Source organism: Leucopleurus acutus (assembly GCF_964270905.1).
Source record: "Leucopleurus acutus genome assembly, chromosome: 2".
Lineage (NCBI taxonomy): Eukaryota > Metazoa > Chordata > Mammalia > Artiodactyla > Delphinidae > Leucopleurus > Leucopleurus acutus.
This window is the reverse complement of record NC_139143.1, coordinates 51,868,733-51,884,398: the sequence shown is the minus strand read 5'-3', so window position 1 is coordinate 51,884,398 and position 15,666 is coordinate 51,868,733. Positions and strand designations below refer to the sequence as shown.

General features: G+C 37.4%; 2 protein-coding genes across 2 annotated transcripts in view; one reads left to right on the top strand and one right to left on the bottom strand.

Moving 5' to 3' along the window:
- The window catches only part of TPR (translocated promoter region, nuclear basket protein), a 65,199-nt gene extending 60,919 nt beyond the window's left edge, over window positions 1-4,280 (bottom strand). The window contains exons 1-3 of the mRNA XM_082834670.1: window positions 4,200-4,280; window positions 3,526-3,834; window positions 1,892-1,996 (exon numbers count right to left, since the gene is read on the bottom strand). Of these exons, the coding sequence (XP_082690796.1) occupies window positions 1,892-1,996; window positions 3,526-3,834; window positions 4,200-4,269 (484 nt within the window). The 5' untranslated portion in view covers window positions 4,270-4,280. The remainder of the gene's footprint in view (window positions 1-1,891; window positions 1,997-3,525; window positions 3,835-4,199) is intronic.
- Window positions 4,281-4,456: 176 nt separating this feature from the next.
- The window catches only part of ODR4 (odr-4 GPCR localization factor homolog), a 40,414-nt gene continuing 29,204 nt past the window's right edge, over window positions 4,457-15,666 (top strand). Inside the window, exons 1-4 of the mRNA XM_082834342.1 lie at window positions 4,457-4,617; window positions 7,373-7,493; window positions 9,690-9,824; window positions 13,416-13,511. Coding sequence (XP_082690468.1) covers window positions 7,395-7,493; window positions 9,690-9,824; window positions 13,416-13,511 — 330 coding nt within the window. The 5' untranslated portion in view covers window positions 4,457-4,617; window positions 7,373-7,394. The remainder of the gene's footprint in view (window positions 4,618-7,372; window positions 7,494-9,689; window positions 9,825-13,415; window positions 13,512-15,666) is intronic.

Here is a 15,666-nt window from a genome sequence, read left to right as displayed (position 1 = left end):
TAAAAGGAATTTTATGAACACACGTACATAAGCTTAAAATCTGCGATGACAGTTTGTATTCAATGACCACCCATACACGTTTTGAAATTAAGAAACTAAGTTTCAGAAAGGTAGAGCTGCACAACACTGCATTCCAAATTCGTGAGTACAACCCAAATTTACTGTATTTCTAGTACAAAGTTTTAAATATGCTATCCTGTCTTCAAAATCATATTTGTGATCATTTTAGCCAACATTTTTAGGAAAAAGTATTTGCAATTACCAATTTCCTTATTTTTCAATGACATCTTCTAAATCAATCATAAAAAAGTGAATTGTATTTGCAGATTCAAAAATTAAGTGAAAAAAGACAAAATCAAGAGAATAAATAACATTTAAACTACATGAAATGTATTCAGAGTAAATCACAATAATGGATAACTAATTCAGCTGGTTTACCACGCTAAAAAGAGCTATGCTTGATACTGAATTTTCAGTCCCACAATCTCTACTCATAATGAGCTATCTCCCCTAAAGTTTCTCTTCTAAACATATTCCAATAATTAGGAAGAGTATACTTTCTGAAACTTTCTTCCACTGAAACACGTCTATGTTATGTGCTGGTAATTTAATGAACAAATACATTATTATTACTTCCAAGTTAAACAATTCGTTTATTAAAAGAAAAACAAAAAACCTGCTAAATTTGTCCACATTTTCTGTCATTTTAATGTTATTTACTGCTTCCAAACTAAAAAAATATAAAAATATAAACTGTACACCCCAGGAAGGCATGTCTATCTAGGTTTATCCCCACCTTCTCCTCCCTCTCCCTTTTCCAGATCTCATAAAAGAAGCTGGGATCACAGTCATTTTCTTGAAATTTTTTAGCACTATTGCTCTACAAACCTTTTTTTTTATGCCAAGACAAAACTGTGTACAGGTGATAAATCAGATGTAGCTACTCAAGTATTCATACCCTCATTACACATATATACATACCATCATATGTATACATCACATGTTTTAAAAATGAGATGTGCCAAAATTAGTTGAAAAGGGTTTTGACTCAAACATACAGCTGATGGGCATGGACTTGGTTAAGAAAGAAGACTAATGTTTCAGCCATTCTCTTAATTATTAGCTTCTTGCATTCCCAATGAAATTAAAATCCAGCTATACCTAATAACAAATATTATGCCCCTACTCTATAAAGATCTTCCTGACATTCGCTTTTTTCTCTGTAAACAAGGCACAAAAAACACATCATCCTCCCAAGAAATGTCAGGACCTTTAAGATCTTGTGTACTTTCTAGGACTTAATGATGTAAGAAAATTAATTAAGAAGAAAAACAGCTGTTCATCTTTCAATGGAATTAGGCCTTAAAGAGGAAATTACATCCTGAGGTTCATAAGTAGTTATAAATATCATAACAAGAATTAAAACATGAATATAATAATGGAACTAATAGGCTTTAATTTTTCAACAACATAAAAATAATTAAGTCACTCTCTTTACTTTTTCAGTTGGATAATGCTTCAGCCTTTTCAAAATGCTTTCATATATACCTCATTTGACCTGTACAGCTGTTTAAGTAGATAGACAAGTGGCTCTAGCCATTTTATAAACAATAATCAAACACTGTTATGATTTACATATGACATAAGAGTTTTTAATAGCAGTCAGAATTAGAACCCATGCCTCCTGACCATTAAGCCCTGGACTCTTTCAAAGTCTTTACCACTGAATGAAAAAAAATCACACTGAAAGAAAAAAACATGATATTACCAGAAATGTAAACAAGGACAATCAGTATTTTCATATACAGTAAATAAATGTTTCCAAAGCATACAAAGGAGGATCTGAAGACCTCAATACTCTAATATTAGAAAGATATAATTAAATACTTACTGAGCTTCTCCAGCTCAAGCCGCAAGCTTTGGCACTCTCGGGTTTCATTCACAAGTCTCTCCTGACTGTGGGACAGCCTCTTCTCTATCTCAAAGTACTGTTGTTCTACAGATGACCAGAGGAAAAAAAAAAAAAAAAAATCAAACATACATGTACACACTGTCGACACTGCTACTTATTTTTGATAACCTTGATTTTAATATTTAAGACATAGTATTGGGACCCACACTCCAAATAAGAGAGAATTTGAGTAAAGAGAAATAGATCGAGTACAGAAAAGGACTTTAATCCAACATTTCCAACTGACATATGTAAAATGACAAAAGAAAATAAGGCCTGAGAGGGTTTTAACAAATTATTTTTCTGCCTATTCCACAAGATTATGAAATTCTTCCAGGCAGGCAACATGTCTCACTTATCATAGTATTTTCCCCACACATCAGTAGACTTCTTGGCATAAAGCAGACCAAAAAAATATATTTATTAAATGGAGAAAAAATTATTTAGGTTAAAAACTGCTTTGCTTTAAAAAGGTTTGTCTTAAAATAGCCAACATAATGCCTGAACATATAAAATTACTAAATTTATGCAAAAATAAACATGTTAACTTTCCAAGGGAAGCGACTGATAGTGTACTGTTCAACACATTAGAAGCACATAGAAGACGCTCAATATTTATTCTGTAAATTAACACATAGAATGCAGTGCACTATATTCAGTGTTGGGATTCAGAGAATTAATTTTCAACATCAATTCTCCTTGGTAATTTTATTTATTTTTTTTAAATGAAAACTTCTTCAGAATTTTCAATCCACTTAGCAAAAACCAGTTACCAATCCCGCACCGCCCGCCCACGCCCCCCAAAAAAACCTGGTTAACCAAGACACACAACCTGGTAAACCAGGACACACAACAGATGGTTTGTATTTTACTAATGGTAATTACTATGCTCTTAATATTTCTTCAATGATATTCAAGTCACCATTGTGAGGAACTTTCTTATTTGAGGGTCTACTACAGGTATTTATAAGGTCTTAATATATTTTCTATTGAAGTCCAACTTTTAGAAAGAAGTCGTATATATTAAACATTTACTGCACGTGCACTGTGTTTCCAGCGCTGCCTTATGCATCCACTCGTTCTTGTGAACACAAAACGGACCAGAGCGAGACAGACTCAGAACAAGTGCAGGAAGTTATCATTAAAGACATAGGCCTTTGAAGGCAGATGACTAGAAAACAGAGCAGAAATTACTATCATTTAACGTGCAACATACAGACAGGGTACTCTAGGCTTAGAAGAATTAGGAGTCGCAGACCCCTAGTCCGGTGTAAACAGACCCAAATCTTCACAATTTCTGTTTGCCAGACGTTAGGCGTCCCTAAATGAGACCACCCTAATTACAAAGAAAACAGGAACTCAATGTGGATTCACATTTTAAAAACAAACAAACAGGCTCCTTCGTATCAAACTGTGAGGGAAGCAGTTACGAGAAGGCCTATGGTGCCCACGGAGCCAGAGAAGCGATGCTAGCTAGCAGTGAAGCCGTGGATGGTGCGAGCTTGCAAGGGGAGGAGACCAGCCATCGCTGGGGTCGCGCCCAGAAACAAGGGCGCGAAGAGCGTCGCACTTACCGCTCTCCACCTTAAATTTCTCGTGCCGCCCCTTGAGGCCATCAATCTCGGACTGCTGGTCAGCAAGGAACTTCTCAAGTTTGTTCTGGACCGACTTGGGCAGCTTGTTCAGTTCCGTGCGCTCCAGGACTTGCTGCAACACCGCCGCCATGTCGATCGGGCCGGGGATCGTGGCGGCAGCGGCCGACGGAGCAGAAACGGAGAAGAAAGACGAAGACGAAGAGGACCCAGAAGCCTGGGCTGCCGCCTCCGCCACCTCGCTCGGTGTCTCGCGCGCGCCCGCCCGACGGAGACTCAAGCGGCGGGACCCTGGGAAATCGAGTCCCGCGTTAACTACTGCACCAGACGCGCCGCAGCGCCCGCGTCTGCAGTGCGCGCACAATCACCGGAAGCTGTGCACCCTGGGAATCCGAGTTCAGAGGCAGTCTCTGACTCCTGTCGTGCACTCCGCTTTCCGGCCCCCTTTTCAACCCGCTTCTAGCCGCGTAGGCTTCAGGGAAACGTAGTTTTCCCCAATCCCTTCCGTGAGCCCAATTCCGCACCACCAAGTCCGCTTCCTCCTTTCTCCCCGCCCCCCGGCTCTCCTTGCCTGCCGCGCGACCACTTATCCGCGAGGTGGCGCCACATAGTACCCGTTAACCTACGTTCCTCCCTGAAGAGGAGGGCGACCTTACTGTCACAGCTCCGGGATGCCATGGGTCGTCCTCTTTGGCGGCTTTTAGACACTGGGCCGCTAGAGGGCATCGGTCCCGGCAGGGCCGGACGGCAGACGCCGGGCTACCGCCACGCTCTTAATGGCGCCCGGAAGGGGGGGGGGTGGCGACCGCAGTCGGTTTGGCTGAGGCGCTGCGGTGAAAGGAGGGGGCCAGCGTGCGTCATCAATCTGAGCCACCTGACTCCAGAGACCCCGGGTGTGGAGTAGGAAGTGAGGTGCGGGAAGTTCGTCGCTTTCTGATGAATTCATTGACTGTGGAATTGGGACCGGTGTGGAATCTGGTCCCTGGAGGCTGGTACTTGCACTCTAAACACCTTTCTCAGGTGGTCTGACAGTTCGACAGATTTGTCTGCCACGCGTGCACAGTCTGAGTACAGGTGAGTCAGCCTGAGGGTGGAATCTGTGTGTGTGTGTGTGTGTGTGTGTGATGTGTGTGCGCTCGGGCACAGAGAACTGCCTTTTCAAGGAGGACAGAAAGGGGTAGAGTATAGGAAATATATGGACGGTCACTCCTGTGCGACACACTCAAGTCCAGTTATGAGACTTATCTTACTTAGATTTTTTGGTTTTTTGGTGGCGGAGTTGGTAACAGTGATTTAATAGGAATTTAAGGAGCTCGGTTTATTTTCCAGGAAGAGGATTTTAAAAAGCCAAGAGGAGTTTGAGTGTAGCTTTTATTTGTATGTTTTAAGGTAACGTTACAGAAAATGTTGCCTTGTGTTTATATTGTTAAAATTGAAAAACTTTTGGAACAGAAGTTGTTGAACACGTTCGTTCTTAAAAACCACTTCTTACCCTGCCACCGTAACAGAACTCCTTGTTTCCAAATTGTAGTTCTGTGACTTCTAAGCAGAATCCGTAGATTATTTCATGTTTGATTACTCTTCTAAAAGAATTTGTTAAATTCTTTATTGAAAATAAAGCATTACTAATGTCATCCTCCCTACAGTTCCCACAGTAGCAAACCTTTGAGAATAGCAGTAAGGAGCTTAAGGTTGTTTCTTTCCCCCAAAATATTTTATATAAGCACTTTAATTAAGGTTGCTGGTATGTGCAGTACTGTATTATGTCCTAGGCCCACAATATTATCATTATTGATCTACCATTTGGAAAATGCAGATGTTCTGTACTTGGACTTAGAGAATCCTAAAATTAGATTTTCCGACCTGCTATGATCCAAATTCTTTATTTTGTAGACTAGGAAAACAGAGTCCAGGGAAGTTGAGTGGTCTCAAGTCAGCGTTTGGACAACTTGCAAAGCTTCTGCTGATACACAGCATTTCAGGAAAAATTGAACTGTATAAGAGAAGATCTACATTTTTATTAGCGTCCTTTATAAAGTATGGTTAGCTACATTTCAAAGTTTTGAAGGAGCACTAAAGAAAAAAAATATCTGACAGTCAACCAGATTTCGTAACCCAAAGATTTTCATCTTTGTGTTGCATTCAGTTTCTTACACGTTAACGTGACTAGTAGATGACACCTTGGAAAAAGTAAGATTAGAAAGTTACATATCATAACCTTGGAGTCACTGTTAACTGCTATTTCTTGTAAGAATTATTTAGGGCAGAAGGAAAAAGAGTAGAATAGCATGATGAAGTAGAAGAAAGTTTAATACACAGAAATGCATACCTTAAGGTGGTAAAAGTGGAAAGCCCTTAACTTTATAGAGGCATTAATGATTTAGACAGGCAGTCCTAGACTTCGCCAGAAAAAAAAGTGCAAACCTGAGAGCTAAGAAGACATTTAATGCATTTTGAGACAAAACTGAACAGGAACTTTGAAAAAAGACCATCTAATAGGCCATTTCAAACTGGAAGCGATTCTCTGGGCTTTAATTTTAGAGTAATGCAAGTCATTGTGACTGGCAGTTTATTTTACTGATGTCAGATAAGCCACCCCAGCACATCTAGAGTTGCCTGGATTTTGTTGTCCTGAATAAGATTGGGATTTTTTGCAGGACCTAAGTGACTATTACCGCTATTCAGAATGCTGCAACTGTGTTTCTTCAGTCTCTCTGTGGCTATTTTATAGCTTTTTGGAATCATGTCTTTACATTTGTTTCTCCCACACTGAATGTGAACTCCTTGAGATCATCATTTATTATTTCCTACCTCTTTTATTCAGCATCTTTGATTTTAAGCTACAGAAACTCAAATCAAAGGAGTATGAGCTAGTCAGAGGAATATGCTGATTTTCATCCCCAAACTCACGAGAGGGTAGAACAGGAGTCCCCCTTAGTGAAAGTTTAATTGAGAGACTGGGTATGACTCCTTAGTATGAGCACAGTATTTAAGAATACTATTTAAGAAATGGGTTTTAGAGCCAGACTGCCTGAAGTGAAATCCTACCTTTGCCACTTACCAGCTTTATCGCTTGGGCAAGTTATGTTACCTTTTTTCGTTTCAGTTTCTAAATCTATAAAACAAGCGTGTATATATGTCCCCTACCTCATGGGGGTTTTTCTGAATATTAAATGTTACCATATGTTAAGTACTTAGAACAATGCCTTACACAAAATGGAAGCTCTACAAATGTTTGTTATTATTGTATTGCTGTTTGTCTACTTCCATCATTCCAGTTGTACTCTGAGTTACTCAAGGGCAGAGGCCAAGTATTATTCATCTTCATGCCATCCCACTTGGCACAATTTCTTGCACATAGTAGTTCTTTATAGTGTGCTTACTGAATACATGAATTTGATTCCATTTACCTCCCATTGAGCAACTCAGAAATTATCATCTTTTCTGTTTTAGAAATGAACATAGTGAGGGTCAGCAGTAAATTACCAAAGATGATACAACTAAGGAGTAATAGATCTAAATAAGAGATCAGGTGTGTTGGCTACGAGTAGTTTAGTGTTCTCTTCATTATCTGAGGTATGGGAGTAGGTTTTATCGCTCATGTCAACTCTGGTTGATTGGTAGTCATTTCCTGCAACACTCTGTTGAGAATTCTGAAGCTACGTTCAAACTTTGCAAGAAAGAATATCCTATTGAATAAGCAATCATTGTAAGGTATGGGGTAGTATCAGGGTAGTATAACTTCTCTCTTTATACTACCCCCATGAGGAAAACATTGCAAATTATATTTTTTGCCTAAAAATGCTCTATATTTTTTCTTGTAATTTAGGAGGTTGAATTAGTTCTTAATAATGGGAAGAACCTACGTTGTAGAAGAGACTGTCGGCCAGTATCTTTCAAACATCAGTCTCCAAGGAAAAGCTTTTGTCTCTGGTCTTTTAATAGGACAGGTATGTATCTTTTCCTATGTATTTACTGATAAAGCAAATTTGTTTATTTAAAGTTAAGATATGCTATTTAACAATAAATTCAAGTTAGGGGATGGAGGGATGGAATGAAGAAGAATAATGTAGCCCAGGTTTGCCCAAGTCAGAACACATTCCCTTTTGACAATGTAAAAGTAACTTATAAGGTAGACACTGCAAAATTAGAATTTTACTGACCAGATTATTCACGTTTTATTGTCTTTCCAAAGTGATTTTTGCACCCCTTTAATTCCAGGTTGTCCCATTCTTTACAAAGGTAGCTTTTAACAATTTTATTTCTAGTTTGTCTTATTTCAGACTTGTAGCAAATATAGGTCGTATATTTTATTGTATATTATCGTACCCATTTATTGAATTTTTTTTAAAATATTGATTCAGTGGAGATTGAGGGAAAGGGACTGAGAGAAATTTGGACGTTACACAAATTTTATTTCCCTCTTAGACTTAAGGCTCAAAAATCAAACCAAATGGAACAGATATTTGGACAGTTACTTTAAAAAGCATAAGCACCCACTGATTTATTATAATTGAAGGAAGAATGTGTTAATCAGCAGGGAGGACTTGTCAGCAGTACACAGAAATGAAAAAAGGAGAGTCACACAAACAAACTGGCTACATACATCTAAACACTAGGGGAGAGTGTACTCTGGTCCAAAGATTAATTTTGAGGCCTAATAGCAAGTAAAACCCTATTGGGGGCAGATTTCTTTCTGGATATTTTAACATGATGCCTTAGAACCTTCAAATTGGATAATTAACTTGTTCTGATTCTATCCACATTCCCAAGCTACTTTCTCTTATAATTTGATGCCCTATGTTTCCTACTTATAAAGAATGCACCATGCAGAGGACTTACATGTTCACATCCCTTCATGGTATTCTAGTTTTAGCATCATTCTGAATGATCTTAGGTAATGTTAGTGTAGCCCTGAGAGACAGGTACATTCTCAGAGTTTTCACAAATCCGATTTCTTAACTTGTAAGACAGAGGGCAGACCCTGCACTGTTCACCCAGGTAATACCACCCTCTGAGGCTTCTCATTAGACAGCCAGACGACCTCTCCTGGCAACAATCTGAACTTCTTTTAGATTCAGGTTACTTAACATCTAGTATGGGGTTCTTTTTGCTAGGAACAGAAGTGATCAGTAAAGGTGAAAGGTCAGGGAGAAATACCCTCTTCCAAACTTGCCTTACAGCACATAGGCTGTTTCTAGAGCTCAGCAAAACTACCATCTTACGTATAAGTCTCCCACAATTTAGGGAGAATTCCAATCTCTATTCATCCTGCCTTTTCATTCCTTTCAGTATTCTACATGCTTCTTCTTTCTCTTTATTCCAGGATTCATCACTTTTCTTGCCTTCCCCTCAAGCTTTCAGGCTTGCCTCTCTCCTACTCCTAGGGTCAGTTTCTTTATCTTTTCAAAATCATAGATTTTATGAAAAGAAAGAGCTTTCTTAATCAGCACCTACCTTTTCCTTTTGTGCACTTCAATGTAACTTTCTGGAAATAACTTTTATTGAAATAATTTCTCTTCCTTTATTTTCTGTTCCAGGATGACACTAGTGATTAGAATTTCAGGTCATGTGTGAGGATAGCATTATGCTAACTTGTATTTTTACTCTTTCTTTATAGGAAGTTTTCACTGTAATAAGACTGAGCTATTAAATTTTCCCTAAATTTATCTTTAGGTTTCCCACTTCTGGTTAGCATTTAATTGCTATTAAAACTGAGGAACATAAATCTAATATCACTTCACCTTTGTTTTTCTGTGGACACACATGAACAAGTTCCCCACTATCATTGTTTTTATGAAAGTAAGATGCACAAGGTCATTTGTTGCTTTATTTTATTGGGTTTTTATATTTGTTGAACTGTCTAATCTGTTCCAGTAAGCCATTTTTAAGGACCACTGCATGATTCACATTCAGGTTGCCCAAACAAATAAGGAGCTGGTATTAAATATATTAAAAGGTAAATAACATGTGAGGAAAATGTTGTAAAGCTATCCATGAAAATCGTTTTCTCTGTAGATTCTGGTATAATACAGGTATTAACAGTTTAAGCTGCTATAAATATTGCTCAGTTTTTGCATGTCATAAGGGCTTTGCATTCCTCAGTCAGTTACCACCCTGATAAGCTTTTCTAATTTGTTTTTAAGTGTTCTTCACAAAAGGATTACGTGATTCTTGCCACTAGAACACCACCCAAAGAGGAACAAGATGAGAGCTCCAAACATTCCAAAGCTAAGTTGGATAACTTGGATGAAGAATGGGCCACAGAACATGCCAACCAGGTCATCACGTTTGTTTCTTTATATAGTTAAGTTTATTGACTAACAAAATAAAAGTACCTTATCCTCAGGTTACTAGACTAGGATTTCAGAGTACTCATTCTTAAGTTTTCAAAACTTGGGTAGTATGTCAAAAATAGAAGTATTTTCTGCTCTGTTTCCTCCATGATTATATTTTTTATTTATTGATTACTTGCATCTAGTTTTTAAAAAAGCATTTTCTTACTTGAAGTTAAGTAGTCCACCCAAGATTAGTGTAATAGGTAGTGAAACTGGGATTTGAACCCAGGTGGTGTGACTTGAAAGACTTTGATCTTGTACACTATGCTTTTCCATTGTTAAATTTTATCTGTTGTGTTTTTTAATCTATATCCTGTTATTGATCATTTACCTTATTTCCAATTTTTCCTTATTTTAAAATAATACTAGTTATTGGTAACATTGTTGCTGGTCAGAATTGTATTAAAGACTTAAACCAGGTACTGAGGAAATAAAATGATGGTTAAATTTTTCTTTAATGTCCTTAGAATTTATATTTTAAGCAAAGTGAAAGACATTATTACCAAAACAAATTGTAAGAGAAGTGAATAAAAATAGGACAGTACTATAGGAATATAGAGTGGGGAATGATTAAATATCTGTCAAAGGTTGGATTCAAACAGCTTCACAGAAGGCTCTGAACTTGAAAGATGGATAGGACTTTGCTAGTAGAAGTCAGGGAGCACATTGAATGCAAAAAGGACAGTGGATAAATGACCCAATGGCATGAAATTTAAAGGTATGTTAGAATAGCACGAAATTGGGTGTAATTGAAGCATGGTGTATATAAAAGAATGCTTTTAGACATAAGGCTGTATGGGGCCAGTTTATGGATGGTTTTGAAGTGTCATTCTAGGAAGGAAGGAGTTCTTTTGGAGCCAGTAGCTCTATGGTAGACTTTCAGAGCTCCTTATATTGAGAAGGATTGAGAAATAATCCTGCCAATAATTGAGAAAGTAATTGCAGTGCCCTGGTACAGTGTAAATGGAGAGTAGAGGGATTGGAGAGAGAGAGAGAGAGCAGAAAATATAGTTACAGTAATAGTTCAAAAAAAGGTGACATGAGCTAGTGACTAGACTGCAAACTTCCTGAGGATGGGGTCACGTCTTTTTTGTTTATGGCCGTATCCTTAGTGCCAGGCATAGTGTTCCCATGGTTTATGTGAGAACTCCAAAATGTTGGATAAGTGAATGGATAAATAAGCAAACTAAAGCAGTGGGCTAAAACTTCATTGCCAAAACATTTCAGAGAAAGAGCTAGTATTAAGATGATTCAGTGACCAAGTAGATTGGCAGTAAAAAGAGATTGTGAGAGAGTTGCTAAAGATTATTGAGATTTTTTTTTTTAGCCTGTGTCTAGGAAGATGGCGTTGCCATTACATGAAGAGGAAACAGATTTGGGGTGAGTCAGAGAGAATGATGAGTAAATTCACTTAAAAGTAGTTATTGAATGGATTATATCATCCAATAAAGTATGTTAAAGTAAGGTAAAAATAAAATTATTTCCTTCTCCAATTATCTTTAAATCTTCAAACACACACATGTTTATCTGCATTTGTGATGGGGGGTAGTATGTAGTTATATTTTTGAAAAATGCAATAAATATTTAATACCATCTTCTAATGAAATATTAAATATTTTAAACTTATATTTCCAATGGTTTTTAAATAACTTTCTACTCTAATTTTGCTTTTGGCCTTCTGTAAAATTACATACCTGTATCTATATCTATGTCTAGTCTATATACATCTATACACACAAACATAAAATTTATGTAGTAAAATAGATAATCTTTTTACCTCTAGCAAGAAATGGTTAATTTTATTTGTTGATGATTTTCAAAAGATGTGCAAGTTCCCCATGCTAAGTATGAAAACTTTATTCCTTATTTATGTATGTCAAGCTTGTGTCACTGTAGTAAACAGAATTTATGAAATCAGAGGGAACCACCAGCAGACATAATGCAAATATATTAGGGGTTAGACTATGGTATCTAATTTTCTGAAGACTTAACTTTGTGATCAGTTTGCTCATACATTAAGTACATAAAAGGTAACCAGAGCGCTAAGAGTATAGATGGTAGAAAGGAATACATGTGGCACTAAGAACTAGCCACAATGATGTGGAAGGAAAATCACAGATATTATGCAGGACAAACTGGTAGGATGTGTCAAAATCCTTAAAAATATGTATGACCCTTTAACCTAGTTATCCACCTCAGGAGATTTTTTATAAGCAAATAATCCTGTGAACACAGAAACTTGCCAGGATTTTTAACCAGTATTATTTTAAGGTACAGAAAAATTGGAAATAATATAAATGCCCAATATCAATAAGAAGGTTTTAAAAATTGAGGTAAAGCTAAACAACAGGAAACAATGGAGTTTCAAGTTGGACCCCCTCTGCTCAAATCCCAGATTCTGCTGAATATTATAGGGATACAAAGGTAGTTGAGAATTAACTTCTTCCATTAAGGAGCTCCCAGATCAACTAGTAAGGTTCAGACATAACCATAGTACAGGTTCATGTGATAAGCTCCATGGGAAAACTACACTGAGGTCCTGCAGGAATTTGGAGATCAAAGGATCAGGGAAGGCAGCTTCCTCAAGCTGACTTCGAGGTATTCAGTAGAGTTCAGACATGTAGACGTGTAAGAGAAAGTCTTTTCAGGCTGAGCGAGCAGCCTGAGTAAAGGTATAGAGTTAGAAAGCCTAACCATATATGTGGAGAACAGTGAGAAGTTTGTGATTGATGCTTGAATATTTCATGGGAAGTAGTATCAAATGAGGCTCTGAATATCAGATCAGCCAGATTTTAGAGAGTCTGCAATACCAGTCTAAGATAAAAATTTGTATTTTATTTAGCTGATAGTGGAAGCCCTTGAAAAATTTAGGAGATATTTTAGTTTTCAATCTTAGGAGAAAGGAGTTTATTTATTGATGTAGCTAAAGAGTGTCATTATTAAATGGTTTTATTTATAAAGTAGTTTTAAGGTAAAAAGTTAAGGACACTCTAGGAAGATTGTGTGCATAATAACACCCCATTCATCTTGGTTTTCATCCATTTTGGCTGCGTTGGGTCTTTGTTGCTGCGTGCGGGCTTTCTCTAGTTGCGGTGAGCGGGGGCTACACTTCGTTGTGGTGCGCAGGCTTCTCATTGCGGTGGCTTCTCTTGTTGTGGAGCACAGGCTCTAGGCGCGTGGGCTTCAATAGTTGTGGCACGTGGGCTCAGTAGTTGTGGCTTGTAGGCTCTAGAGCGCAGGCTCAGTAGTAGTGGTGCACAGGCTTAGTAGCCCCATGGCATGTGGGATCTTCCCAGACCAGGGCTCGAACCCATGTCCTCTGAATTGGCAGGCAGATTGTTAACCACTGTGCCACCGGGGAAGTCCCTATTTCTCAATATTTTAACCATTTTTTTCAAAGCCCCTACCTCAATGCTTTGCCTATAGTTGGTACTAGGTAGGCATTTGCTGATTTAATATTTAACTTCTCAAACACAAAAGATTGCATATAATGTCAAATGCTTGTGTTAGCTAATACTATATTTCTGTTTACAGGTATCCAGAATGCTACCAGGGGGACTTTTAGTTCTTGGAGTATTTATTATTACAACTTTAGAAATGGGAAATGAATTTCAAAATACCCTACATAGAGTAAGTCTGAAATATCAAAAATTCTTAAAGTTATATCTTAATTGATTATACTTGTATACAGTGATCCTAGTCATATTTAGATTAATTCTCTATGCTGGGATTATGTTGAAACAGCTTTTTCCACCCAATTGCTTGGTATCTTGAGTGTAATACATGTCAGTATTTATATTTTCAACAAATGCTACATATTTTTAAAATAGTCGTTATTTTAAAGATAACTTTTTACTATTGTGAAACAAGTTATAATGGTTTAACAATTTTTCTTGTGCCGTAGCAGTATTCTGCTAGACCTTCCATTTAGTTCCAAGTGATTGCTGTAATGTGAAATAATAGGTTTTGCAATTCTTCATCTCTTCAATTCTCTCAGGATCCTGAAAGTAAGACATAAAATAACAACAGTCAGATACTTATTCTTTATTTCTGGACTGAGTATCTATTATGAATCCCCTGCTTTTTGTTTAATTCCTATGTCAATCATTTGGGTAACATGGTTTACAAGTAAATGTGAGGGTCCACAAGCTGTTTCCCCTTAAGCCCAGACCTAAAGCAAACTCTGTGCAGCCAGTTTTCATCTCTTTTAGTACTCAAGATCCAAATAAGCCTTCAAAAGTTATTTTCCACCCCAAGAGAGAAGGAGACCTCATTATCTTGAGAAGTGCAAAACCCCACAGAATCCTTCCAAACCTTTTTCTAGTAAAAAGTGTACAGCTAAGAATCCAGGTGCTACAGATTCTTCCAGTTTTGTAACATTCTCTCCCATCAATCCCACCTTCAAATCTTTGATATTTGTACTTATGGGGGTAAAGGAAGAAAATGGTGATAATCCCTCCCCTGGCAAGTTATTCAACCTTCTGCCATTTTTACCGTTTTAAATAAATGTACCTCTTTTACAATCATTCATCCTATTTGGCATTTTGAAATGTAATCTATATCCATGTGTATTTAATAGCATTGGCTGTGCATCCTCTTGTGGTTGGGTTGAATGTGGGCTCAGTGCTAGAGAGATACAGTAGATCCTCCTTCCTCTTGCTTTTTGTATCTCTTTTGTTTCTAAGAAGCATGTAAGATTTTAGAAAGGCCCTATTTCAGAAATTGTAGCATTTTAATTATCTAACTTTGTTTCCATTGACCTGCATTGAGGGACAATATATGAAGTAACCTTATAAAACTCGTCACTGTCTCCCATAAGGTCATTGCTAAGAACTTTGTTATATTACATAATATTGTCTTTAAAGAAATTTCTTTTGATATCATTATTAAGAAAGTTACGCCTCCATCTCCGGGCTATTGTAAATAGAGCTGCAATGAACATTTTGGTACATGACTCTTTTTGAATTATGGTTTTCTCAGGGTATATGCCCAGTAGTGGGATTGCTGGGTCTAAGTGTCCATCATAGGATGAATGGATAAAGAAGATGTGGCACATATATACAATGAAATATTACTCAGCCATAAAAAGAAACCAAATTGAGCTATTTGTAATGAGGTGGATGGACCTAGAGTCTGTCATACAGAGTGAAGTTAGTCAGAAAGAGAAAGACAAATACCATATGCTAACACATATATATTGGAATTTAAGAAAAAAAAATGTCATGAAGAACCTATGGGTAAGACAGGAATAAAGACACAGACCTACTAGAGAATGGACTTGAGGATATGAGGAGGGGGAAGGGTAAGCTGGGACAAAGCGAGAGAGTGGCATGGACATATATACACTACCAAACGTAAAACCGATAGCTAGTGGGAAGCAGCTGCATAGCACAGGGAGATCAGCTCGGTGCTTTGTGACCACCTAGAGGGGTGGGATAGGGAGGGTGGGATGGAGGGAGATGCAAGAGGGAAGAGATATGGGGACATATGTATATGTATAACTGATTCACTTTGTTATAAAGCAGAAACTAACACACCATTGTAAAGCAATTATACTCCAATAAAGATGTAAAAAAAAAAAAGAAAGTTATGCCTCTTCTGATCAATTGTTTAGCTTATGGACTGTGCGAATTAGGGAACTGATTGGGTTTCTCTGTGCACATTATTTTTAGAAAGCTTAGAGCCAAATTTATGAACCCTCTCCCCATATCAACTATGCATTTTTATAATTCTTACATGTGGCATAGATTTTTGTCACTATTTTTGATTTTTTTCACTTAGAATT